Source organism: Mauremys mutica, chromosome 4 (assembly GCF_020497125.1).
Source record: "Mauremys mutica isolate MM-2020 ecotype Southern chromosome 4, ASM2049712v1, whole genome shotgun sequence".
NCBI classification, from domain to species: domain Eukaryota; kingdom Metazoa; phylum Chordata; order Testudines; family Geoemydidae; genus Mauremys; species Mauremys mutica.
The window spans coordinates 118,543,932-118,569,918 of NC_059075.1; the positions used below are offsets into that span (position 1 = coordinate 118,543,932).

A 25,987-nucleotide genomic window follows, 5' to 3' on the forward strand; every position below is an offset into this window, starting at 1 on the left:
GACCAACTCAGAAAACGTCTGCACTGGAGTGCTTTTCACACAGAATCTGCCTACCCTTACCATTAGGACGGATGCATCCCTCCTAGGTTTGGGGCACATCTACAGACACATTCCGTGCAGGCCGACTAGTCTACAGCTGAGTCCCAACTTCATATCAATCTACTGGAACTTCGCGTGGTTCACAGTGCCTGCTCACACTTCCTGCTATTGATCCAAAACAATACAGATCCTCACAGACAATGTCACCAGTATGTTCTATATAAGCAGACAAGGGGGAGCATGATCACATTCTCTGTGCATGGAAGCCATGCGCCTCTGGCAATGGTGCATCAAACACAACGTCCATGTGATAGCATCGTACTTACCTGGCTGCCAAAGCAACATGGCAGATGCTCTGAAAAGGAGGTTCTATCAAGACCATGAATGGGAATTCCAAGATACCTTCCGATTGTGCGGGCTCCCAACGATAGATCTCTTTGCAACCTCACACAACTCCAAATGCCCCCAATTCTGTTCCAGGGCAGGACTCGGCCATCACTCTCTGGGCGATGCCTTCCACATCAAGTGGACCACCCCCCTACTCTATGCCTTCCCCCCCCATCCCTCTCATACCCCAGGTACTCAGCAAAATAACACAGGACAGGGTCAGAGTGATCCTAGTAGCACTGACATGGACATGACAAACCTAGTATCTATACCTTCTCCACTTGTCAGTCTGTCTACTGCGCAAGCTCCCACCTCTGCCTCAACTCCTTTTGCATCATCCATCCGGATCCCCACAAACTTCAACTCAAAGCATGGTTACTCCATGGCTCTCAGGATCTGAAATGACATCTTCCACAGAAGTACAGAACATATTGTTAAAGAGCCATAGGGAAACTACCTGGCACACATACATACGTAAGTGGAAATGCTTCGAATCACGGTGCCAACGGAAACAGACCACACCTGTGTTGGCATCTTTACCGCTTATTCTAAACTACCTCCTGAAACTCAAAGCTAACTGGATTTTCCATACCCTCAATCCGCATCCACCTGTCAGCCATTATGGTTTTTCATCTTAAAATCAACCAATTCTCGATTTTCATGCATCCCATCACCAAACGCTTTTTAAAGGGCCTCTCAAATTCCTATCTAGCTGTGCGAAAACCAGTTCCACCATGGGACCTCAGTTTGGTCCTCCACACCCTCACCGGACCCCCTTTTGAACCCTTAGCTACAAGCTCCATATCACACCTTTCTGTGGAGGTTGCATTTCTCGTGGCCATTACAGTGGCCAGACGGGTGGGAGAACTAGCAGCTCTCATGGCTGACCCACCCTATAACATCTTTTTTAAAGATAAAGTGTGTCTCAGACCACACCCTAAATTTTTACCTAAAGTGGTATCATTCTTTCACCTCAACCAAACGATATACTTACCCACATTCTTCCCAAAGCCACATATGGACAGTAGACAATCCAGACTACACACTTTGGACATCCATAGGGCTCTCACCTTTTGTATCGACAGAATGAAACCATTTTGCAAGTCTCCAAAACTATTTCTTTCCATCACTGATCAATCCAAAGGACACGCCATTTCTAAACAATGCCTGTCCAAATGGTTATCAGACTGTATCAAACTTTGCTATCTACAGTACGAATGACAATCACCTATGGGGATCTGCACACATTCTGCTAGGAGTCTCTCAAGGTCAATAGCCTTTCTCAACCACATCCCTATTGTGGAAATTTGCAGAACTGCAACCTGGACTTCACCTCATACTTTTACACAACACTATGCGTTGCTACAGCACACATCTTCCGATACCATATTTGCTCACATGGTGCTCTCATCCACTACGACATCAGCTCTGAAGCCCCCTCCTTCCCTCGGAAGGCACTGCTCTGAAGTCACCTAAAGTGGAACACTCACAGGGACAGCACTCGAAGGAGATGAAGAGGAAGTTACTCACCTTGTGCAGTAATGGAGCTTCTTCAAGATTTGTCCCCCTGTAGGTACTCCACTACCCTCCCTCCTCCCCTCTGCTTCGGAGTTCTATCCTATACAGACTCTGCAGCAGAGAAGGAAGTATGTGTGGGGTGGGGGGGCAGGTTGGCCACACAGCATCAGTTAATCGCCTGAGGCAGCGCGAAACAGGATTTGCACATGTGCGGCCCATCCAGTCACTGCTACCTTAAATCTCTGGCTATGAGCACAGGAGCGCATCAACACCTAAAGTGGAGCACCCACAGGGACACACATCTCAAAGAACCTCTGTTACTGCACAAGGTGAGTAACTTCCTCTTTTTTGTTTTGTTTAGTTTTTTAAGTTCCAAATTATACCAACAGTTGATAATCAATTTTTCTTTAGGAAAAAGACTAAAAATTAAACATTCACAAGAAGATTTAAATTAATTTAATAAGGTATCTACATTACAGTATATTTTTTCTGAAATAGTGAAGAGGATCCTAGTCAGTGGTTTTCAACCTGTAGGGGTCTGTGGACTATGTCTAAGGGATCCGTGAAAGACTTAGACTGAAAACTGACTGAATAGAATTCAACTATATATACAGAAAATAGATTTTCCAAAGGGGTCTGCACCTCCATTTGAAATTTCTAAAGGAGTCCGCACCTCCATTCAAAATTTGTTAGGGGTCCACAAATGAAGAAAGTTTGAAAAGCACTGTCTGAGGTTATATATGGGTGTTACAGAGAAAAAAGGTTAAGAACATCTATTCTTCCTCACTAAGGTGTGGAACTAGTTTTAGACCCACATTCATCTATTCTACACAACTCTGTGTTCATTTTCTAATCCTGTCTTGTTGACCCATGCTGTCATATATGTTCATTCAGAGTAGAACCCTTTTTCAGGCCATGCTGCAGAAACTTGCACTTGTTTTTAAAAATGATTTTTATTTATTTTTTGTTAAACTGAACTATGTAATGTAACCGTAAATACGGGGCATCCAGGACTCCATCCTTATAGCATTACTGTAGTGCTACAATTCTGGAAAAGAGAACCCAGGAAAACACACTACGGACACAGTGAATATTTGAGTATCAAGTGAACAATTGCCTGTCTTTTGCAGGTTGGGATACTGTGGTATCATGGCCTCTGATTGCAAGTATCTTGCCTCAGTTCTCAGTACAAATCAAACTTTGAAAGAGCTGGATCTGGGAGGCAACAAACAGGCAAATTCAGGAGTGAAGCTGCTGTGTGAAGGACTGAAACATCCCGACTGCAAACTGCAGAGACTGGTGTAAGTATTTGCTGGTTCTCTTTACAATTTTCAGGTAAGTGCAATTCTGCTTCACTCTCCAATCTCTGTATATGTGGCTCATTACAGACAGCAAGTGGAACATTGTGCTGGGTGCCATTTTATAAATGATGTTAAAGAACTGAGAAAGGTGCAGAAAGGGTAGTTATGGGGATAAGTGCTCTTTGGGCAGAAACACTTAGTGCCGAAATCTCTGTTACTTGAGGGTTTTGGTGACAACTGATGTTTCTTTCCACTGCACAACTGAGGGGCACACCAGTGGCTTAAATTCAGTAACTGCTTTGACATCTTGAGTAAATAAAAGAAATAGTCAATGAGGATTAAGGTCAAATCCAGCAGCACTTCCTGGAACATGGTCAAAATTTGCTTCCTTTCCCTCCTGTACGGGAATTATGTGCGTGATCTGCCAAGAATGACACTAGCGAAGACCTAGAAAATTCCATGGTCACAGCTAGAAGCCAACCTGATTTATGCATAAGTAACAGTCAAGACACATGTTGTATCGACTTGTAAGAGACTAGGTCAAAGTTGAAGTTTTAATACTGGCAGTGGCTGAGGCAGCCGCAAATCTACTGGCAACAATCCATACTTTTGTATATTCAGAAAGTGTTTGCTTCCTCTTCTCCCCACCATCCACAAAGCAGAATCTCTCTTTGCAAGGAGCATTAGAAACACACAAACAGCTCCAAACTAGACGACTGTAGGATCTGACATGGGAATTGTCTAATGCACCAGCCAGTCAAGTCCTTTAACTGATTCAGGCAACAGGCTAGGAATGAGTGTGAGCTCTTTGCCATGGCAGTGACAGAGCTGGGGTGAGTGCTTCGTGTGAGTCCTACGTGAATGGCCAGCCCTCACCCAGGCCTTGACCCTGATTTTACAGATACTGGAGTAGCGTGCAGGAGTCTTTGGCAGCTGTTCAGGGCATCCTCCTAAGATAGATAACTCGCTAGAGGGAATCCCAAAGTTTAGGTACCCTGCAGCCAGCTGAAATATCGTGCCCTGAGTGTGCAAAGCAGTTCCACTCTGAAGAACTGGCCAAAGGAACCTGGGAGGAACAGGGCTTTGGAAAGAGACATTAGCAAAAAAACAGAGGCCTGTATCTCTACTGGCAAAATTCAGATCCATCGAGCTTCAGCAGCGGCAGTGGAAGCTGTCGTATAGATGGGGCAGGTGGTTATTTTTATCACTATCTCTTGTCTAACCCAGAGCTCCTCTTGGATAGAGCCACACATCTGATTTTTTTTTCCCTTAGTGTAGACAAGGCTGAAGTGGGTGGCCATGGCAGAGGCCTGCTTTCAACTTTCCTTGTGTTGCCTATACAGTGCATGCTGTCCCTCTTAGAAAAGTTGTTTTAAAGCTTAACACCTAATGATAAGGTGTCTCCATAGTTTTATACTTCCCTCTTAAAGACACTCTCTCACTAGGGTCAAGTTCCCCCTTACCCTCTCCTTTGCTTGTCTCTGGCAGCTCTGCTACAGAGCTGCTTGGGTTTAACTCTGTTCTTTCTCAGGAGCCCGGGGGACCCTGGGATATCAGCTGGTGTGCTGAGATTCCATTGAGTCAGCCTATTCTATCATCCTGAGTCCCCATCCTGATCTTGCTGGGCCAGGCTCACAAACCTCTTCCAGCCAAGCACACAGGCAGGGCCACACCCAGCTGCACAGACAGAGATCCGCTCCGAGAAGGCTTAGTTTAAGGAACTTGCTACAGCACCCAGATGTCCATCTCCCTTGGGATACACACCCAAAGTTATATGAAACTTGCCTCTTCCCTCAATGTGGAGGAAGATAAACAACATCTCCCCCTCCCCCCTGCCCAGTTATAAATCACATAAACTGGGTTATACTATAAACCAGAAATACGTTTATTAACTATAACAAGTGTGTTTTAGTAGTTAAGGAGGTGGCAAACAGAACAAAGCAGATTACTAGGAAAATAAAACTGAGCACACAAACTAAGCTCAATATACTTAAGAAGCAGGTTACAAAATGTAAATTCTTACCCTAAATGTTATTTTAAGCAGGTTGCAAAGTTTCAGTGGTTCAGAGTTTTAGTTATATTTCTTTCCAGACTGGACCCCTGTCTCAGTCTGGACTCTCCCCTTGCCTTCCCTTCAGGTGGCTTTCATAGTCTTTCTTCTTGGGCAGGCAGCCATGGAGGAGAGGAGACAAGTTTGCCTTCCTCTCCACCCTTAAATAGGATTTACATAAGGCGGGAATCCTTTGTCTCCCAAACTTGACCCCCCTTCATCCCCCCTTCCCCTCCGCCCCAGGTCCTGCTCCCACTCCACCCCTTCCCCCAAGACCCCACCTCTCCCTCCACACCCGCTTTCCCAAGTCCCTGCCCCTGCACCATCCCCTCCCCACCCCCATTCCACCCCCTTCCCCAAGTCTCCACCCCCACCCCACCTCTTCCCCTGAGCACACTGCCTCCCTGCTGTTCCCCCTTCCTCTCAGAGCTTCCTCAGTGCAGCGAAACAGCTGTTTCCTGAGAAGTGCTGGAAGGGAGGGAAAGGAGCAGGGATGTGGCATGCTGGGGGGATGAGGTGGGGAAGAGGTGAGGTGGGGGTGGGGGGAGCTTGGCTGCCAGTAGGTGTGAAGCACTTGCTAATTTTTCCTGTGGGTTCTCCAGCACCCATGCAGTTGGCGCCTATGCCCCTTCCCTTCCAGTGGAAAGATAGAAGAAGTCCCAGGTAATATTCAGTAGCTGTAGTATCCCAGAGTCCATGAGTCTGTAGCAGCATGGAGCAGCCTCAGGAAGGCCAAGCCTTTTCACAGTTCATTGTCAGTGCTGATGGCCCATCAGTGCTGTCTGGCTTTTGCATTGTTGTACTTGAAGTGTTAGCAGGGGTGTCAACTAAAGTAACATAGTTGAAATACAGATACATAGTCAATATTCCTAATTCCAGATACAGAAATGATACAGGCATACAAATAGGATAATCATATTCAGTACATCATAACCTTTCCAATGCTAGCTCACAAGAGTTATCTTGCATGAAGCATATCTTAGCTATGCCATATTCCTACCGTGAGTATATTTTCATAAAGAATATGAGTTATAGTGTCACACTGTTCCTGGGGTTTGCTCTCATTATCTCAAGGGGGCATTGGGCTACTTTGTAAATATTCACCTCTGCTGCTGTGATTTTATAATTCCAGTGGTGGGGAAAATAAAATCATTTCTGTGTTTTTAAAAAAAGCACAACAAAGAGACACTAAGCCTGGCCTTGTGCTGTGAAGGTGTTTACGTGGGTGAGAGGACTTGCTAGAACAGCCCAGACCATGTCATTAAGGAAAGAGAGAAACATTCTCTGCCCTCCTCCATCACGCTCACTCCTATGGGTGTGAGGATAAGGAGCCATTGGTAGGGTTGCTAACTCTGACTGAAGCTATTCCAGGAGATTCTCTCCCCCCTCTCCCCAACATGACATAATGTCATTTTCTTAAACTATCCTATTAAAATCTCCTGATTTGCTTTCAGTTGTCCCCAGGAGCCCGATGCTGATTCTAGGAGACTCCAGGCCAATCCCAGAGGGTTGGTGACCCTAGCCATAGGAGGTGCATTAGAACACCTAATGGGGGGAGGGATAGCTCAGTGGTTTGAGCATTGGCCTGCTAAACCCAGGATTGTGAGTTCAATCCTTGAGGCGGTCACTTAGGGATCTGGGGCAAAAACTGGTCCTGCTAGTGAAGGCAGGGGGCTGGACTCAATGACCTTTCGAGGTCCCTTCCAGTTCTAGGAGATTGGTATATCTCCAATTATGAAAAATAAAAAACATTCAAGACCACTCCCTTGTAGTAGATGGGAGGTGTGATCTTGGGGTCTCACTGTCTATCTGGAACCTATTTAGATTTAAACCATTCCAGCTCTAAACAATTCCAAACACATGTGTGCTGTGTTAAACCTTGTTAGGGGTTGAATTAAAACCTTGTTCGAGCTGATGTGTGATACACTCTTTACTTAACATAGTTCTAAGAAATGCTTACAGGGCCCATATACCTATAACAAAACGGGACAGTCTCCCCAGAAACTAGCACCATGTGGGCAGGGGAGTTCCACTGCATCTTGTGACCTGGTGGGGTGGGAGAGAACAAACAGAACTGGGGACAGACAATAACAGAGAGCAGGGCAAAAGCCAAGCAGTTGCTTGTGAGCACAGTGTGACCCTGGCAAAAGTGTGAGAGCTTTTGGGTCTGTTGCCTAATGAGGTTTGGGGCTGTAAGCTAATAAGCTACTACTTTTGTTTTTGGTTCCTCTCACATTTGGGGTAGCAGGACTTTGTGCATTCCTTGTAAATAAACAAGCTTACATCAAAGAAAATAGCAGAGTCCATCAATTCCAATGTGAACATCCTCAGGGCCCTGAACCTTGCCTGGCTGCTTGGGTTGAAAAGGGGCAACAATGTCATCCCTTCCATCTTTAGTGTCCAAAACCAGATGAGGAAGCATCACCGTGTGGACATTTAGCTGTGTGATTTTTGTGAAGATTTTGCCTGTAATGTGTTTGATATTCTCAATGACAGAGTTCAGTTTGTTTCAACTCCAGGTCCATTTTCTTTGCCTATAGTTAATGTGTCTTGACCATTCACAAGTGATCACTGTTTCTCTGTCTTGTCCATTTAACATAGGGCAGTTCTCATTTTCCTTTACAAGAGGGTTGCAGTATGATTTAGGTAACAAAAAGGATGATTTCAAACCCTAAGGCTATTCTAAATCTCCGACTGCTGCAGATTGTCTACTGCAAATGCACAACTGCTAGTGTGGGAATCTCTCCTCTGTTCTTAGAACCAACTAGACTCAGAGAGCTGGATCTGGAGCAAAACAAACTGGGATACTCAGGGGCAAATGGCTTTGTGAAGGATTGAAACGTGCAAGCTGCATTAAATGGTTTCTGACCTTTCACAATGGTTGTATTTCAAGATGTGTTGCATATGTCCATTACACTGCAACCTCAACTCTGCTGCAGTAGGGATGCCAGCCTTCCAATACTCCATCCTCGGCCCCCCACCGTGAGACTCAGACCAGCTTCCCCACTCTCACCTATCCCTATTCCTTCTGTGCAGTTCTGGAAAGTCACACTTACTAATGTTTGGGAAATAGGTGCCTGGAAGGCTGCCATCCTCACTAGGGCTGAGCTAAAGCTTTGTGTGTGTGTTTTCTGTCTGTCTGGAACGTACGTCCTGTCAAATGCCTTCGCTTTTCATTTCCTTGCTTTTCTGCTTGTTATGTTGAGTATAGTGCAACCTGAACCCACACCCGCCAATGCAGTGGTTGTGGATTCATGTCTCAGCGTTTGTAGGTTCAAAAAGGTTCTCCAGCCCAGATGTGGTTACTTTCACAAAAACTGGGATCTTTGTGAAGCCCCGCAGCTGGCAGCAGAGCTCATCTTTCAGGGCAGGGCACTTTCACAAAGATTCTGTTCTTCATGAGAGCAGACACTGCTTTGTCAAAGGCCTTCCTCTGTGATGCAACATAAATGCTGCCCTTATAGAAAAACCTGAGGAAAAGACCAGAGGATTTTTGTGCACAAGATAACTATTTTTAAAGGTGTATTAACCTCCATAAAGGGGAAGAGACATTAATCAATAACGTTCTTCTGTCTTCTCTAGGTTGAGGAGCTGCGATTTCAAAGATGCTTGTATGAGAAACTTATCACTTGCTCTTAGTATAAACCACTCCCTGAATGAGCTGGATCTACAGTTTAACCTCCTGTCCTTTCCTTTCGTTACTCATCTTTATAAGGAGCTGAAATGTCGCAGAAGCAATCTAAAGATAATAATGTAAAATTCATATGTTCTAATCCATTTGAGGATTGTGGGATGGCTATTCATTTAAGCAAATGCCATTAACATTTGGTGTCATGACAAACAGGCAGAGTGAATACAATTGATGACTTTATTTAAATCCATGTTTAGGAAATATATGTTTATAGTTTCAGAGGGGTAGCCGTGTTAGTCTGTTTCAGCAGAAACACTGAGGAGTCCTGTGGCACCTTAAAGACTAACAAATATATTTGGGCATAAGCTTTCATGGGCTGGAACCCACTTTGTCAGTTTTAGTTGGTGTTGGTCCTGCTTTGAGCAGAGTGTTGGACCAGATGACCTCCTGAGATCTCTTCCAACCCTAATCTTCTATGATTCTAAGTGGGTTCCAGCCCACAAAAGCTTATTCCCAAATAAACTTGTTAGTCTTTAAGATGCCACAGGACTCCTTGTTGTTTATGTTTATAGTGAAATTTTAAATGCCAGCTTATATTAAGGGCTAAACTGATTATTTTGTTAGTGTTTTTCAATTCACAGCCTGTGGGCCAGATCTGGCCTATAAGGGCCTTCTGTTTGGCCTGCTGGGCATTAGCTGTTGAACCTGCTCCCCTTGGGGGGCACTGCTACCTGGCTCCAGGTCTGCTGGGGACTCTGCCCTTGACAGCTGCAGTATCCCCATGCTGCCTCTCCTGAGCAACCCCCTTCCCTCCCTCCAGCTAGCACAGAGGATGCTCTGCAGCTGGGGCGTGAAAGGGACCAGTTGGTATGGGAGCACAGGAACAAACTGGAGCCAGGTAGTTGGGCTGCTCAGTGCCCTTATAATAGAGCCCCTAGGAGGGAGGAAGCCAGCTGATGTCTAGCATGCCCTCAGAGGCAGCGCTAGCTTGTGTGCTCCCCTGCCAGGCAGCCCTTTCCCCTCTTTGGCTGCAGAGCATCCTGTGAGCCCGCAGGGTGGCATGCTCAGAGGCAGGTCAGCATGCAGGGGTGCTACAACCGGGCCAGGCAGGGGGCACAGGGAGTCAGAGCTGAGTAGCTGGGTCATCCTGACAGCAGAGTCCCCAGCTCAAAGCAGGAGCCAGCCCAGGCAGGGATGAGCACTGGGGAGAGTTGCCCCTGCTCCTCTGGGTTTCCCCCCACTCAAGCAGTATGAAGGAGGCTCCTGGTGCTGCTGCTACTCCTTCCCCCCCAGGGACCAAAAATCCCAATTACCCAACTGAACAGGGGACGCATACTGAACATTTGTATAATCAGGATTTTCAGTTAATTGAAAACTGGATAAACAGCCTGTACAAAATGTGCCCAGTTGGATTAGCAGGCTGTGTGCCACTTAGAAACCAACCAACCATCTTTGACACATGCCATAGGTCGCCAATCCCTGCCAGTAAAGTGAAGAATTAGTGTACTTGCACAAGAGAGCAAACACCTGAAGAGCCCTCTGGTCCACCATTTGAACATTGCCTTATCCAGACCCCCAGAATTTGTAATTGAATACCACAGCAGTACATGTTTGCAGCCAACGTTTTAAAGTCAAACCACTGAACTTCACTAGCTAAGCATGTGGAAATAGTTTGAGGTGCTAAACCTTTTGTCAGCATTAGCTTCTTCTGCAAGTGCAGAGAACTAAACAAAGTATTAATCAATTTTAAAATGCAAAATGTTTTAATAAACTTTTTTCTATATTTTATGCAGCCTATTTAAGGAAGTTTTGTTTAAACAGTTTTACAATTCCAAGTGCCATCTAAATGCAGTGCAAAATAAATCACGCTTTAAAAATTAACTAGTAAATAAATGCATAATTCATCACTTCAACATAAAGTTAATCTGAATAAATGTATGGATATAGTGTATCTTCCTAGACCGTAAACATGTACTACCTAATCATACTACTCAATGTGCATTAGCCTCTCTTTGGTAAAGACTAAGGCATACCAGTGCAAAATCAATCCACCTTACCTGCAAGGTGGTTTGTCAAACTTGCTTTTCCTGGGAGCCAATGTTTTTGGTAAGGAGCTGTGCTTCCATTAAGAAAAGTGTCTAACTCTTTTGGTTATTAAACTACTGAATGTAAATTAAGTTTGTACACTACAACATCTTTTTTCCTGAAACCCTGAAGAGGATCTTGGGATGGGGGAGTCACAGGTTAAAAATATCTGTTCTAGCCTATGATGAGATGTGGAATTAGTTTTAGATACATTTATCTACTAGACAAAGCTGTGTTCATTTACAGTTCCTGTCTTATGGACCTTGTGTGCAGTGATCAGTTCATTCCGCTTAGACCTCTTTCAGGCTCTATTGCAAAATCTTGCATTTGGTTTTAAAAAAGTGACTGTTTTATTAAAATTACAGTAGTCCTTTGTGTTGAAGTATTTCTGTAGTAGAGAATCTGCTGGAAAGTGCGGAAGAGAATTAGCCTAACGCATATACCCGCATCTTTGCAAAATTCTATAAGGACAGAGCTAAATCAATGGTGTTTCCTACAGTTCAGTTAAGGATACACCTTGATCTCTCCAGTGACTGAACATGCAGTAAGTCAAAGGTGTGTAAAGGAGGCTAGTAGTGTGCACCAGAGGGAATATCCCCTGTAGGTTTGGGTGTCTCCCTCACGTCCCCACTAGAGAAAATTCAACAAAAATCCCATGTGCGACAAACATGAAAAGCCCCAGTAAATCTGACCTTTATTCATCTACAAACATTAAGAGATTTACAGAGATTGAATATTATAAAATCCTTTTTCTTCCATAGACAAAGACTAAAACCCCACTACTCCATAGGAGGCACATTCCTCCATCCTCAGTATTTTTTCAGGCTGTAGGGCAGGCCTAACACAGCTTTGGCACCTGGAAAAGGTGGGGAATTCCAGACAGCAGAGCTGGTGCGCTTAAAGTATCGCGGCTTGTTCTTGTAGAAAATGTTCTCCAGCTTAGGGCTTATGATGGCCCCAAAGAGCGTGGCGACATCAGGAGGGTTATAGTACTGGTGGATGACAGCTTGACTAAGCTGAGTCCCTGGAGAAATAAGAGTGAACAGTTTATTAGACTGATTGAACTGGCCTTTAATTCCTTCATTGAAACTTAGGTGTGTTCAGACTGCTCTAGAAGCTGTACATCCCCATCCCCCTATCGCCTCCAAGACTGCAGATCCCTGGGGAGGAGGACCTTCACCTCGGCCCACTAGGAAATCAGAACCCTAGCATGGACTTCGGTAGCACAGAGGGTGAATGTGCTAAGCATTACATTATGCTTATCAAAAGGATCTGCAGTAAATTGGGGAAGGTGGAGAGGAGACTTTGCCTATCGCTCAGCAGAACCCTACACCTTCTCTCAGAGAGAAAATTAGGGTTTCTATCTATTCAGTCCTGTTCCAGGTATCCCAAAAGAGGGTTAATAAGGTAACTGAGTGAGATAACAGAAGTGTAAGAACAGCAGCCAGCATGGAGCTCAGCTGTAGCACTCAGCCTTAGAAAGCAGCTCTCAGAGGGAATGGTGGCCTGGACATTGGTATTACCCCTACAAAGGAGCACAGGGTCTTTAACAACAGTCACCGGCAAGCAGGTTTAGGCCCAAAATGTAGGTTTCAAAAACGTACATGAAAATTCATCCTTTCGCTATGTGCTAAGGCTGCTAGTTCAAAGGAAGTGATTTGTTATCTTGATGCTGTCCCATGCGCCTCCAGAGAAGGCATCTTGGTATAACATTCCATCGGCACAGCTCCAGGCTGGCATCTTTAACAGCACAACACCTCATCTCCCTATGCCACGGGCAGAGAAAGCTACCACCAAGTCTCATTGAACAGTCCAAGGGACCCAGCAGGGGTTTCTGAATGGTCAGGGATAGATTTCACAGTGAGCTGGCACATACCATTGGCCCAGGCAGGGATGGGCTTGCGGGGCTGGCTCTCATCGTCCGTAGAGTCGTCGCTGTTCAGATCCATCCCATAATTATTTGGATTGATGGTGGGGGGCTTAGGCCCTTTTGGGCCCTGCGGGGTCATTTGATAGGAGTTACAGACAGGGGAATTCTAGAAACAGAAAGTAGATACGCAGCCCTAAGTGATCATAACAGCACCATACTGAAGGGTTCTAGTGACACGCTGAGCCCCAGGAACCCCTAACATTGCATCTTGGGTGGTAGACCAGGCTATTTGTAAGGTGTAAGGCTCTGTCACTTCTGCATTGGCCCGGGCAGCTGGCCAGGCAGCCCCTGGGGCAGTCTCGGGCCACTCCACCCGCCCAGCAGCAGGAGTTTGGGTGTGGAGGGGCTCAGAGCTGGGGATTGGGGTGTGCTTACCTGGTGGGGGGGCTCCCTAGAAGGGCAACAGAAACTCCCCTCCCTCAGCTCCTAGCTCCACATGCTGCCTCTGCCCACAGGCACTCCCCCTGCAGCTCCCATTGGCCTCAGTTCCCAGCCAATGGGAGCTAAAGAGTCAGGGCTTGGGACGGAGGCAGCACATAGAGCTAGGAGCTGGAGGTTACCGCTTCCTAGGAGACAGGTAGGAAACTTGCCCCAGCTCCCCCAACCCCTGCGGTGCCCCCCAGGCTACGCCCCCATGGATTCTCCCCCAAGCTCTCCCCCCCCCCCCCCCCCCCCGTTTCAGTCAGAGGTATATAATAAAAGTCATGGACAGTGAATTTTTGTTTACTTCCCGTGACCTGTCCATGATTTTTACTAAAAATACCCATGACTAAAACATAGACTTAGTTATTTATATTAAAATGATAAGATCCTAAAGTGAGTGTTTTGGTACAAACAAGGTTTCACGTTCCCTTCTCTAACTTAGGTGAGCGTCATATTGGTAAGATAGACACTCTAGCTTTAATAGACGGCTGCAGCAATTCTACACAGTAAATAGGGTTTAAATCACAGATGACTGCTCTCCTGTCAAAGCTGGGGGTGATTTTAAGGTGCAGACTAAAGTTGAAGTCTTGTTTGATTATGTTTAAAACGCCACACACTTAATCACAAGCACATATGCAACGTTTATAGTAGGGAATTTATATAATTGTGTAAAGACAGTTACTGGAATGCTGATAGGGACAACTAAACTGGGGAAGGTGTAGCTAAGAGGAAGAAGCCTTAATTTAACACTTAAAAAAAAAAAAAAAAAAAGAAGGGTACTAACCCAGAGACAATCATTTTTATCAATCCTTTCCTAGGAGAATTAAAACCTCCTGTTTTAATCCAAATTCCCACCCCCAGCAAGTGGGGAAAGAATTTGTTCCTTACTTGAAGCCTCAACTTCATTAACTTTTGTGCATTTAAAGTTTGTTTAAAAAGAGCCTCACTTCAGAAAAAAACAAGTATGTACTTCACCAGTCTGTGTGCTCATTTTAATGTTTCAGCCACAATCATTCCCCTCCAAGATCAGACCAGGAGGGAAGCACTCAAGGAAAGGTCAGCAACTCAGAAGAGTTTTCAGTGGCAGTTTCTCAGCCACATAGTTGCAGATTCTACACTATAGGACAGACACCCAGCACCATCCTATGGCTATTTCTCTTATTTAAAGCTTCTGCACTTCACCCCCATTTGATATCATTCCTGCTCTCTGTGGGGCTCAGTCTCCTTCAAACAGAAGAATTCAGGGAAGAGTGAGAACATCAAGAGACTCCTCCCTCCCTGCATCCACTATGGGGCTGCCTGCTAAAAGTCCATGACAAACACTGATATTTTTTCCTTAAGGCCTTTTCATTGAGAACCTCAAAGCCATTTACAGAGGTGAGATGGTGCTCAGGTACCACGGTGATGAGCATGGCATACAAATCTAGCTCATCCCCATGTTAATGATGGGGGGACAGAAATTAAATGACTTGCTGTGTGATCTTGGGCAAGTCAGTGCTGGCATCAGGAACAGAAGCCAGATCCCCTGCTGTAACCACTACCCAGCACCACCCCCCTCATGAAAACAAATGGAGACAGCAGGACAGCCCCATTCCTCCCTGAGTGCTGTGCTCAGGCTTGCATCTCACTGATGTCCCCCCTCACCTCCACGGTTACGTCCATGGTTACATTCAGATGGTTACTGGTAGCAGCTGCGGCTTTCTTCTCTTGCTCCTGCTGTTCCAGCTCTGCTAGACGCTGCTCCTCTTGCTAAAGCAGAAATCACCAGTGCGTAGTAAGTATTAAGATTTTAGGAGTAACCAACCCCCTCCGTGGCATGGGTGGGCTGCCACCTGCTACAGGGAACAAGCAGCACTGCCTGTAATGGACAGGAGAGCTAGGACTCTCCCAGCAATTAAACTCTATGACAATTTATTCCAGGAGCACCACAGCCCACCTGAGGCTGGTGGCCAAGTTGCTGCTGCTGGAGACGGCACTTGTTATAATGGCTGCTGCAGCCAGATACATGTTGAGTCTCCTTACCCGTTTCTTCTCGTTTTCTTCCATCTCCTTTTGGAGCCGCTCCTTCTCTCTAGCTGCCATCAGCTCCCTCTGTAGGCGAGCCACCTTCTCCTTCTCTTGCCGCTCACGTTCTCTGGGAACCAATGAAACACACCAGGTCACGCTCAGAAAGAAGTGTGCAGACTGCATCTCCCCCATGATCCCTATTGAACTAGCTCCTTCACCCCCGTGTCCAGGGCCTTCACCAGCTGCCCAGCGCATATCTCCCACTATGGGGCCCAGAACTTCTTCCTGGCTGCTCATTGCTCATCCTCCACTCCAGGGCTGTGCTGACAGAATATAGGGCTTTGCCAGGCCCTTTCACTGGGCCATTCAGCCCCTGCTCTTCTCTGCAGAGTCACGGCAGAAGCTTCAGGACATGGAGGGTCATTTTTCACCTCTCCGCCTGAATCCTCTCCTGTTCCTTCTTCTTCCCAAGTTCTCTCTCTGCTGCCAGCTGCTTCTCCCTCTCTTGTTCCGCCTGTCTCTGCTCTGCAATTTTCCTCGCTCGCTCTTGCTCTTCCTCTTCTCTCTTCTTCTGCATTCGCTCCTTGTGTCGGTGCTCCTCCTCCTCCTAACAAGCAAAAGGAAGCAGTTACCTCCACCTTGCAAGGGAAGAGGGGGATATGCAGAAAAGCACGAGGGTCAGCCTGCCTGATGCCTTTCTGCAGCTCATTACTACAGCATTGATGGACTGAAGCTTTCAGTGTAGTTTCTGCTTCCCTTTGAGATACACAATCACTCGCTTAGCTCTCCCCATCCCACTGGCACCGGAGAGTGATACCCCTACTAGGTCTCAGCTCTGTCACCCTGAATGTCAATGGCCCTCAGCCCCAGGATCACAGTGGTTCCTGAGTTCTGATCCTCTGTTAATTGCAGTTGAGATTCTTTATAGATTATCTGATGTCTGAGATCTCCCCATTTACATCCTGCCTATCCCAGGAACTGGGGAAGATGGATTAACAAGCACTGACCTTCCCAAACCACTGGCTTTTGAGGAGGTGGAGAAGAATGAAGCAGCTCATGGACCATGTGGAAGAAATGGTTAGAAACTCATGAAAAGCACAGAAACTGGTCTGTAGTGAAGGGAAGGATGGGGTGGCAACAAGGAGTCCCAAAGGGACCCGAGGGACCTTGGGGGATAGAAGACTTTTCCCTCCTGTAGGCTAATTCTCCCTCAGCTACTCACTGTATAGTCCTGGCCTCCTCCCCACGTACAGGGACTGTGACAGATCAGTGTTACTCTGGCTGCTCCCCTGCCATGTATAGAGCAGAGTGCAGCACTGTCACCACACCCATTCCCCCAGCCCAATCCCTTCCTTCCTGCATACAGGACCCCAGCACAGCTCACCAGCTGCAGCGCTTTCTGTTTTCTGGCCTCCTCCTCTTGTCTACGCCGGGCCTCAACATCTCCCATCTTCTTGGCAGCTACCTTCTTCTTTACCTTTTCCTCTGCCAGCCTCTCCTCCCGCACCTGAGACAGTCACACATACATCCGGTCTGGACCTTGCTGTTGCACACGGGACAACTCCCCTGTATGTATTACATCCTCTCTGCCACATCAAGCTCATCAGGGAGTCAGGGACATCTCTCCCCAAAGGGTAAAAGATGCCCTTCCCTGTACCAGAGAGTCTAGAGGCCCAGTGGGGTCTGTGCATATTTCTTGGAGCATAAGCTCTTTGGGGCAGTGACCTTGTTTTCCCCTGGGTTTGCTCAATGGGATTCCGATCCCAATTGGAGCCTCTGGGTGCTACCTTATCTTAAAGGCAGGCAGCACCCAGTGCAGTGAGTCCAGCAGCACCTGGGACAGTTCACATGAGGAGAAGCTCTGCAGAACACACAGAGCATATCTGAAATAGAATAAGCGTCACTTAGCAGAGACTCTGGCAGCTGCATTGCAAACCAAAGGCCAAGGGTAAGCCAGTTTCCATCTGGTTCAAATTAAGGGTTTCCTAAGAGGGAACATGGCCCACAGTGGCAAAGGGGACAGAAGAGAGCAGGCTCCACAGTCAAGGCTGCTCTGGCTCTTCATACCTATCTGAACGGCCCTGCCCTATTTGTAATAGCCTAAGACCCTCAGACACAGGAGGCTGACGGGGGAGATGGTTTATTTGCGCACATTCTTTGGCTATTAACCAGACTGGGTACTAATTGACAAAGGAGTCTCTGCTGACCTAAATGCACCTTCCCCTGTATTCTCCCTCATCATTCCAGCCAACAGAGACTCCTATCAGGATTAGCTATAATCCCAAAACAAAGCAGGAACTCAAACCCCCTTAGCCCCAAGGTTCAAGTCAGACCTTTAATGAAAGATTTCCCCATTGGTTCCCTGGGTCTGAGCAATGTCAGTCCCCTTTGCCCCTATACAAGAGAGGACATGACCCAAAGTGAGGTGACCCCTTCTCCACCCTACCCACTCCCATAAGAAAACCATTGTCTCAAGAGGCTCCATGGTCAGATTGAGCCCACTTACCTTCTCACTCTTCTCATCAAATTGAGCAAGTTTCTGCTCAATCCGCCTTTTCTTCTCCTCTTCCATCTGCTCCACCCGCTCCCGAGCCTGCAGCACCTTGCGCAGACGCACTTCCCGTTTCCTGTAGGATACACAGAGAGCCAGTTAGAAGCAATTCTGAGATGAGCCAGAGATGGAGCAGCTGGAGGTACAGCTACTCACAGTTTCATCTCCTCCAGGCGCTGTCTCTTTTCCTCCTCCAGCTTTTGTTTTCGCTGTTGCTCAGCCTCCTGTTTCCTCCTCAGGCTCTCCAGCCGCTGCCGCTCCTTCTCCTGCAATGGATGGGAAGCTCAGATTATACCCAGCTGCTGGGGCTCGTTTCTGGTGCAATCTGGGTGGCCATAGGCAGCCAGAAACAACACACCAGGGAACTTGCAGTTGCAACCAGAGCCAATACAAACCTCCCTGGAAGAGGGCACAAAGGGCCCCAGTACCACAGTGGCTCAGCAAGGTGGTCAGCCCAGCGGCAATGGGAGAGACAAAGCAGCAGTGCTAATTCAGCCACCCCATTTTCTAGGAGCGGGAGAGGAACTGTGGGGCACTTCTTGTGTGTCAGAAGCATTACCCCAAGATCAGTATGTTACTGCATAGGGTGCATTTGGGCAAGCAACACGGTCTGTGATTTCTATGCTGTATTCACCACAGAAGTTCGACTGTCACTCGCCAGCGTCAGTGCTAGACTTCAGCATGAGACAAGGGAACAGGTGATGTCCTAGGTAATCCTCTGCTCACATCACACCCCAAGATCCCCCATTGCCCCTACTTTCCACCCAAAGGTTCTCTCAAAGGTTTGAATTCTGGCCTCCATGCTTCCTGTTGAGGCAGACTAGACTGGATTCCCTATTACAGCAGTGAGCCCCCTACAGCAAATGAATAAATCAACGCAGAGCACTCAGTTCCCCTCGCACACATCCCACGTGACCCATGCTGAATGTGCTGCCAGGGTGAGGGAAATGGAGGCCACTAGCAAGGCTGTCCCTAGGGGGGGTGCAGGGCCCGGGACAAATCAGCCTCCCGGCTTGCCTCCCCACCCCCCACGTATTCCTCCCCGTTGCTCACCGCCCTGCTAAGTCTCCTCACTATCTGTCCAGCACCCGTCCTCCCTCTCATCCTTGCCATTCGCTCGCCCACCTGCCTCCTCATCCCTCTCCCACACCCCCCGACACTGCTCTCCTCCTTGCTGTCCACCCGCCCACCTGCCTGCCTGCCAGTCTCCTTGCTGTCTGCCCCCCCATCCACCTGCCTCCTCACCCCCTCCCACCTGCCACTCACCTCCCCACCCCACTCTCTTCCCCCGCCGCCTCCTCACCTGAATATCAGGACAAATGGCATCCCGATTGTACATCAGTTGGGATGCGGGACAAAAGGCTAAATATCAGGACAGTCTGATTTTATCAAAGTGCGGGGCCCAGGGCGGTCACCCTGATTCGCTCTACTCAAGGGATGGTGCTGGCCACTAGTTCCACAAGAGTCTTCTCATTGTATTAGTGTCACAGTCCATCCCAGGATGCTTAGGTAACGCCTCTGACCCCTCCTTGCTCTTAACTGAAGGAACGGATCTTAACCAAACAAAAACCTATATTGTGCCAAACCATCTGATAAAGGGAGGACTCTCTGGACAGGCAACCTGCCCTGTGGATTGTTTAGACTTGGGGAATTGTTTAGACTTGGGGAATCCTGCATCACGTTTGGCTGTGACTGGAGTGAAGCACAAAGTACCACAGTCCAGGCAGGGATGACAAAGCATTCACCAAGCAGGTGAGTCATAGATTCCCAGGAGGGACTATTGCGATCATGAGTCTGACTTCCTGTATAACACAGGCCAGAGAACTTCCCCAAAATAATTCCTACATCGGAAAAATGGGCAGTCCACCACAACCCATGGTAAATGGTTCCAATGGTTAGTTACCCTCACTGTTAAAAATGTACACCTTACTTCCTGTCTGAATCTGAGTATCTTCGACTTCGAGCCATTGAATTGTGTTCTAATGTTCTCTGTTAGATAGGAGAACCCATTATTAAATATTAGCACCCCCACAGAGGTACTTCTAGACTGTAATCAAGCCACCCTTTAACCTTCTCTTTGTTAAATTAAATAGATTATAAATCACTGTCATGGCTTTTCTCTGAGCCCTCTCCAATTTATCCTTCTTAAATTGTGGACACCAGAACCGGACAGTATTCCAGCAGTGGTCGCACAAGTGCCAAATACAGAGGTAAAATAATCTGTATTCTCCTGCTCAAAATTCCCTTTCATGCATCCAAGTGTTGGTGTCACTAGGCATAAATCTAGGTAACTCGGGAGGATGGAAGACCACAAGTGTCAATAAAGTCTTCTTGCTCTGGGCCTATGTGAACCAAAGTACCTCAATGTGAAGCGCTTTTGTTAGCCTTACTAAACTTTTGTAACCTCCCGTGCTATGTGCTGATTACTAGCAGCTGCAAGGCCGCTTGGCACTAGGTGCAGCCAATACTAGATAAGATAGGCGGAAAGCAGATGCTGTAATCAATGTTATATGCATGAGAAAGTAGCCTCTACACAGTGGAAAAGTACAGATAAAAAGAAACAAAGGGGGTATAAATGCTGGGACCCCGCCTGCGTGCGGGTGTGCAGGATTTGAGATTGCTATTTCTCCCTTGCACCTTATTTGGGCTCAAATAAACTTGGTTTGCTTCTCCACCCTGGTGTGTTAATTAGTGCGATACACACTGGGCAATGAACCCCACTGTTGCCCCCCTCGGGCCCTCTGGGCCGGCAACACAAGGATTGCATTAACCCCTTTGACCCTTTGTCACACTCGGAGCTCATGTTCAGCTGATTATCAATCACAATCTCCAAATCTTTTTCAGAGCTTCTCAGGACAGAACGCCCCCCACCCTGCAAGTCTAACCTATATTCTCTGTTCCTAGATGTATATTATTTCATAAATACCGAGTGATAAATTGTTCTCCTTAACCACTGAGGCCAGGACAAGAAGCTTAAATTGCAGCAAGGGAGTTTCAGGCTAGACATTAGGAAAAACTTCCTAATTGAAGGGTAGTTAAGCACTGGAACAAGTTACCTAGGAAGGTTGTGGAATCTAGTTAAGTACCTCCAATAATGAACAAGTTAGACAAACACCTGTCAGGGATGGTCTAGAAAATATTTAATCCTGCCTCAGTGTAGGGGACTGGACTAGATAACCTAAGTCTCTTCCAATCCTTTGTTTCTATGGTTCTATTGTTTGCCTGCCCCCAGTTTGCCAAGCAATCCAGATCACTCTATATCATCGATCTGTCCTCTTCATTATTTATCACTCCCCCAATTTTTGGGTCAGCTACAAACTTTATTAGTGATGATTTTGTGTTTTTTATCAGTGACCTGGAAGAAAATAACTATCCTAGGACCACGAACAGATCTCTGCAGGATCCCCCTAGATACACAACCGCTCAATGATTGTTCCACATTTATAATTACATTTTGAGACCTACCAGTTAGCCAGCTTTTAATCCATTTAGTGTGTTCCATGTTAATTTTATATCATTCTAGTTTTTTAATCAAAATGTCGGTGGCACCACCATCTGTGGAGTAAGCTTGTGTGTGTCATTAGCAGTACACCAGGGAGATTAAATCCTTCTTTACTTGTGTGGAGAAGAGAAGTCCACCTTCAGAGTACAGCAGAACCCACTAACCGGTGCAGGCCCAAAGATTCCCAGCAATGCACTAGCAGCTCTGCTATCTGTTACTGGAAACAGGCTGTAGATGACAGACAGGACTCAGTGGTCTAGGTTTCTGGAAGCAAGACCTGATTTCATACAATTTAGATTTTAGTACTTTCAATTAATTTTTAGACAATGGAACAAGAGACCATCCCAAGCAGATCTCCTATTTATTTTAAAGGCACCCTGTATTAGTGAGCATAAGCAGGAGGCATGCATCCATGGCACCCTTGCCTCTACTGGGCATTCCTGTGAACCTGATCCCTTTGTACTTTACTGATGTTCTAAACAACTGTGACTTTGGCTCGTTCCTGCTGCCCATTGAATGCTGACCTCTCTTCTCACTGTTGTAAAGCAAAAATATTAGGACTGTGTGCAGGTAGTGAGCAAATTAAAAAGCACCCACAGCCCATTAGTGATGTGAGAAGTGCACCTACTGTAAGCCCAATCTATGATTAAGGAGAGTCATTACTTACGACAAATTCACCCTGTGTAAACAGAACATGGGGAAAAACAACAGTTACTCCCTTTGAAAATCACCATATAAACCTAGAACCAGACCTTCATGGCTCATCTAGTGGCTGCAAGGGTCTGCCTCCAGAATGCCATTGACTTCGGAGGTGGAGGGCAGTAAGTGGCACCCCCTAGATTTAACTATCCATTTGCATGGAGCAGCTTGCAGAATCAGGACCCCAGTCCCATCCTTGCCAGTAGCTGGTTACAGTTACCACACTGCATTGAGACCCACCCAGGCCTTTGCAGCCACTCTGTCTCTCTCTCCTCCCATCCCACTAACAGAGGGAAAGGGCTTTACCTTGGGATCGGTTCGGAGTGGAGTGTTGTGTTTGATGAAGGATTTCTTTATATTACTTCGCCCCACCGAACATGGGGTCATCAGCAGCTGGTTCTTCTGCACAGTATGTAAAAAGGTCTTAAATGGACGCACAACCTGTGAAGAGAGCACAGAGAGTACTGGTAGCTGAAGGAGAAGGGAAGAGTCCTAGAGGAAGTATGCTGGGGCTGGGACTCTGCCTCACTTTGCTGGCTGGACAGAGTGGCGATGGAGTCTTTTTTCTTGGAGGGGAGAGCCCGCCTTCCTCTGCTTGCTGCCCATCATACAGCTCATCCACGGCTTTCTTGTAACTTGGCTTTCTCCTGCAAAAGTTAATACATATCTATTACACAGTGACCCAACAGAGGAAATTCTTCTCCTGATCTTAGCAGCACTCATGATTCACACTGTCACAGTTCCAGGGTTAACTGCACACCAGTATCCTTTGTGGTCTCAAGTGCACCCCCCTGAGGACTCAGACCTCTAGTCAGCTCCTCTCTCGGGAAGGGAACATGCATGGTTCTTCCTCCAGACCAGACTTTTAGGGCTGCAGTTCCCTTGCAATCCGCTATGTTTATCCCACCAGGTCTGACTTTAATTTAGCACTTGCAGTTCTCTCTCAGGAATAATGACAGTTAATCAGCAACCAGACAGCTTTCCCAAAGCCCAAAATATTTATTAGGGTAAAACAGGGATGGGCAAACTACGTTTTAAGCCGGCCCGAAAGCTCCTCCTGGGGAGATGGGTCTGACTTTGCCCTGCTCTGGCGCTCCAGCCGGGGCGCCGGGTTGGGGGCCGCACCACGCGGCTCGGCCCCACCCCGGCGCTCCAGCCGGAGGCCGCTCCACACGGCTCCCAGAAGCCACGGCATGTCCCCGCTACGGCTTCTACACACTGCGATGGCCCCCTCCGGCGCTCCAATGGGAGCTTCAGAGGCAGCGCCTGCAGATGGGGCAGCGTGCAGAGCTGCCTGCCCAAGTCTCAGCATAGGAGCCGGAGAAGGGACATGCCACTACTTCCGGGAGTCGCTTGAGGTAAGCGCTGCTCGGAGCCTGCACCCCTGAGCCTCTTCCCACACCCTAACCTCCTGCCCCAGCCCTGATCCCCTTCCTGCTCTCCAAGCCCCTTGATCCCAGCCCAGCGTACCCTCCTGCACCCCAAACCTCTCATCCCCAGCCCCACCCCAGAGCCCACACCCCCAGCCAGAACCTGCACCCCTTCCCGCACCCCTGCCCCAATTTTGTGAGAATTCATGGCCCACCATACAATTTCTATTTACAGATGTGGCCCTCAGGCCAAAAAGTTTTCCCACCCCGAGATAAAAGCATTACTCAGAAAACAAATTAACAGTTTACATGCATGCTAAGCTCTATCAGGTATTACCCATCACCCACAGAAAAGTTTGTCAGTTCCGTGTTCCACGGTGAGTCTGTCTGAGTCAGACCAGGCTGACTCTTTATATAGTTTTGGGGGCTTTGTCTCCAGGTCTCCTGATCCAGGTTTGAAAGAAATCAGTCCAGGGCCCTTCCTCCAGGAAGCAAAGCATCAAAGGGATGAGTACCTGCATAACTAGCACTGGACGTCTGCATTAATTCCCCAAGTGATTCCAGATTCCATGGGAAACTCTCCCAATGAGGCAGGAACAAAAAGCTACCTACAGACTAGTGTATCAATAACGCTATGAATATCCCATAGGCAAAGCAAAATATTTTAAATCTTTCAAAAATATATATCCACAAAACTATGTGTATCAGAGCTTTTAAAAGCAATTGTCTGGTGATCTGGTACAATTACCTGGCTAATGAGGTATTATAACGCCATGCTAGGAGATGTGGATTAAAACCCTTCTTCAGAGATACAGAAAAGCTTTCATTGAAGCCCTATAATGTTGAATGAAATCAGTCCAGCCCACCCAGACTATTTCCCCTTCCCTCTGAAGAGAATGTACCTGACACTCTGGGGCTGTTCCTGGGCCTCATCACTCTTATCGGAACGGCTCTCTGCAGAGAAAGAGTTACAGTTAATTCCATCTAAAAGGTTCCCTTCAGGAGAGTCCAAAGCCAGAGTCATCCTGCCTAGCAGCTCACCCCCTGAGTACATTGCTGGGAACCTCTTTTGCTGTTGCCATGAACTTAACAGAAAGTGACTTAGCCACCTCCAAACCCCAGCACTCTGACCAATACAAAGTGTTATCTTTACAAAACACTGTAGGGAACAGCGCACAAACGTTGTCTGTGATATGCATTATGCTCTGGCCTTCTGCATGTAGATCCACCGAGATAACAGCCTCCATCAAACCATAAGAGGTTTCAGATCCTCCTTCCCTATCCATGTAAGATATAACAATCCTCCAACCTTCTAATGGGAAAGCACATTTACCACATTTCCTGAAGGAAAAACTATAACAAAAGAGTCCAGCACGGCCAAATGTCACTTGGTTTGAGACGGGGTAGTGAACTGGCAGACCGTAGGCCACATCTAGACCACCAGACACTTTTGAATTGACCACATCATTTTATCTATTTATTATCATTATTGTTTTTGCCATGTGAAAACTGTTTGACTACTCCCAGTTTGAGAGATCAGACCAGTTTCTTGCACAAGGAACCTGGTCAATAGAATGTGAGACAAATTAACCAACCCTCAAAGCAGAGTCTTGCCCTTTCCTAAACCTCAGTCAGCAATGGGGCTCTGGAAGAGAGTTACCTGTACTGCTCCCCTCCTGCTGCTCTGCCTGGACAAGGTTGCCAACGGCTGTCTTGGCATTCCTAGAACGAAGGGACATCCTGGGGCCTTGGGGATCCTGCAGAAAAGGCAACTGGATTTCAGTGTGATGCCCACAGAGAGAAATAAAAACTCAGTCAGCATTTTAAAGTATTCTGTGTCCTGCTGGCAAAGGCAAAGCACTGGGAACACAACAGGTACAGACCCTTGGAGTGAAGTCCCACCCTGCAACTGTAAGAGAGAGAGAAAGCCCCATCTGAGTAACAAGCTGCAGCACTGACGTAAATAGCAGCTGTTCGCATAGAACACAAGAGTGGCCACAATATGCAGGGATTTTTTTGCTCATATTGAGCTGGCTGAACACAGGCCATCTGACACCCAAGACAGTCAAGGCTGGATAACTGCTGATTGCAGCCTTTTTTCCAGGCAAGGGCAGATCAACATTCCATGTGGTGATTGTGCGCCTGTTACTTCAGATACCTAATTCCATGCTAAGAGGTTGGAGGAACATAGAAGAGCTCTATTTTATTAATATGACGTGTATCTTGCTGTCTGCTACATGGGTGTGTGTCACAGGGTGGCCTGGGCCCTTTAAGAGGGAACTGGGTCAGTCCACCTGTGTCTCATTAACAGGCTCACAATGGAGCCTGACAGAGAGCAGCTGGTATCTATAAAGAGCCAGCAAGGAAGCTGCAGAGTGTTAGCAGGCTCCTGCAGCAGTGTTTGAGACACCAGGGAACAAGACTGCAGCCAGACAGAGCTGGGAGCAGCCTGCTAAAAGCAGGGAATTGAGTTGGCCTGGTAATTCTGTGAGCA

The 25,987-nt window shown here is 47.1% G+C and overlaps 2 protein-coding genes across 3 annotated transcripts in view; one reads left to right on the top strand and one right to left on the bottom strand.

Annotated features, from left to right (window-relative positions):
- The window catches only part of LOC123369028 (NACHT, LRR and PYD domains-containing protein 3-like), an 81,221-nt gene extending 72,016 nt beyond the window's left edge, over nt 1-9,205 (top strand). Inside the window, exons 12-13 of the mRNA XM_045014400.1 lie at nt 3,075-3,245; nt 8,878-9,205. Coding sequence (XP_044870335.1) covers nt 3,075-3,245; nt 8,878-9,052 — 346 coding nt within the window. The 3' untranslated portion in view covers nt 9,053-9,205. The remainder of the gene's footprint in view (nt 1-3,074; nt 3,246-8,877) is intronic.
- A 2,477-nt stretch (nt 9,206-11,682) lies between these two features.
- The window catches only part of LOC123368709 (inner centromere protein), a 30,840-nt gene continuing 16,535 nt past the window's right edge, over nt 11,683-25,987 (bottom strand). Inside the window, exons 6-18 of one of the 2 annotated variants that reach the window (XM_045013754.1) lie at nt 25,154-25,250; nt 24,396-24,447; nt 22,653-22,770; nt 22,430-22,564; nt 22,092-22,103; nt 18,079-18,188; nt 17,878-17,998; nt 16,756-16,878; nt 15,803-15,978; nt 15,387-15,498; nt 15,009-15,113; nt 12,888-13,047; nt 11,683-12,035 (exon numbers count right to left, since the gene is read on the bottom strand). In XM_045013754.1, the coding sequence (XP_044869689.1) occupies nt 11,821-12,035; nt 12,888-13,047; nt 15,009-15,113; nt 15,387-15,498; nt 15,803-15,978; nt 16,756-16,878; nt 17,878-17,998; nt 18,079-18,188; nt 22,092-22,103; nt 22,430-22,564; nt 22,653-22,770; nt 24,396-24,447; nt 25,154-25,250 (1,536 nt within the window). In that variant the 3' untranslated portion in view covers nt 11,683-11,820. The remainder of the gene's footprint in view (nt 12,036-12,887; nt 13,048-15,008; nt 15,114-15,386; nt 15,499-15,802; nt 15,979-16,755; nt 16,879-17,877; nt 17,999-18,078; nt 18,189-22,091; nt 22,104-22,429; nt 22,565-22,652; nt 22,771-24,395; nt 24,448-25,153; nt 25,251-25,987) is intronic. The other variant, XM_045013755.1, reaches the window with a different exon arrangement.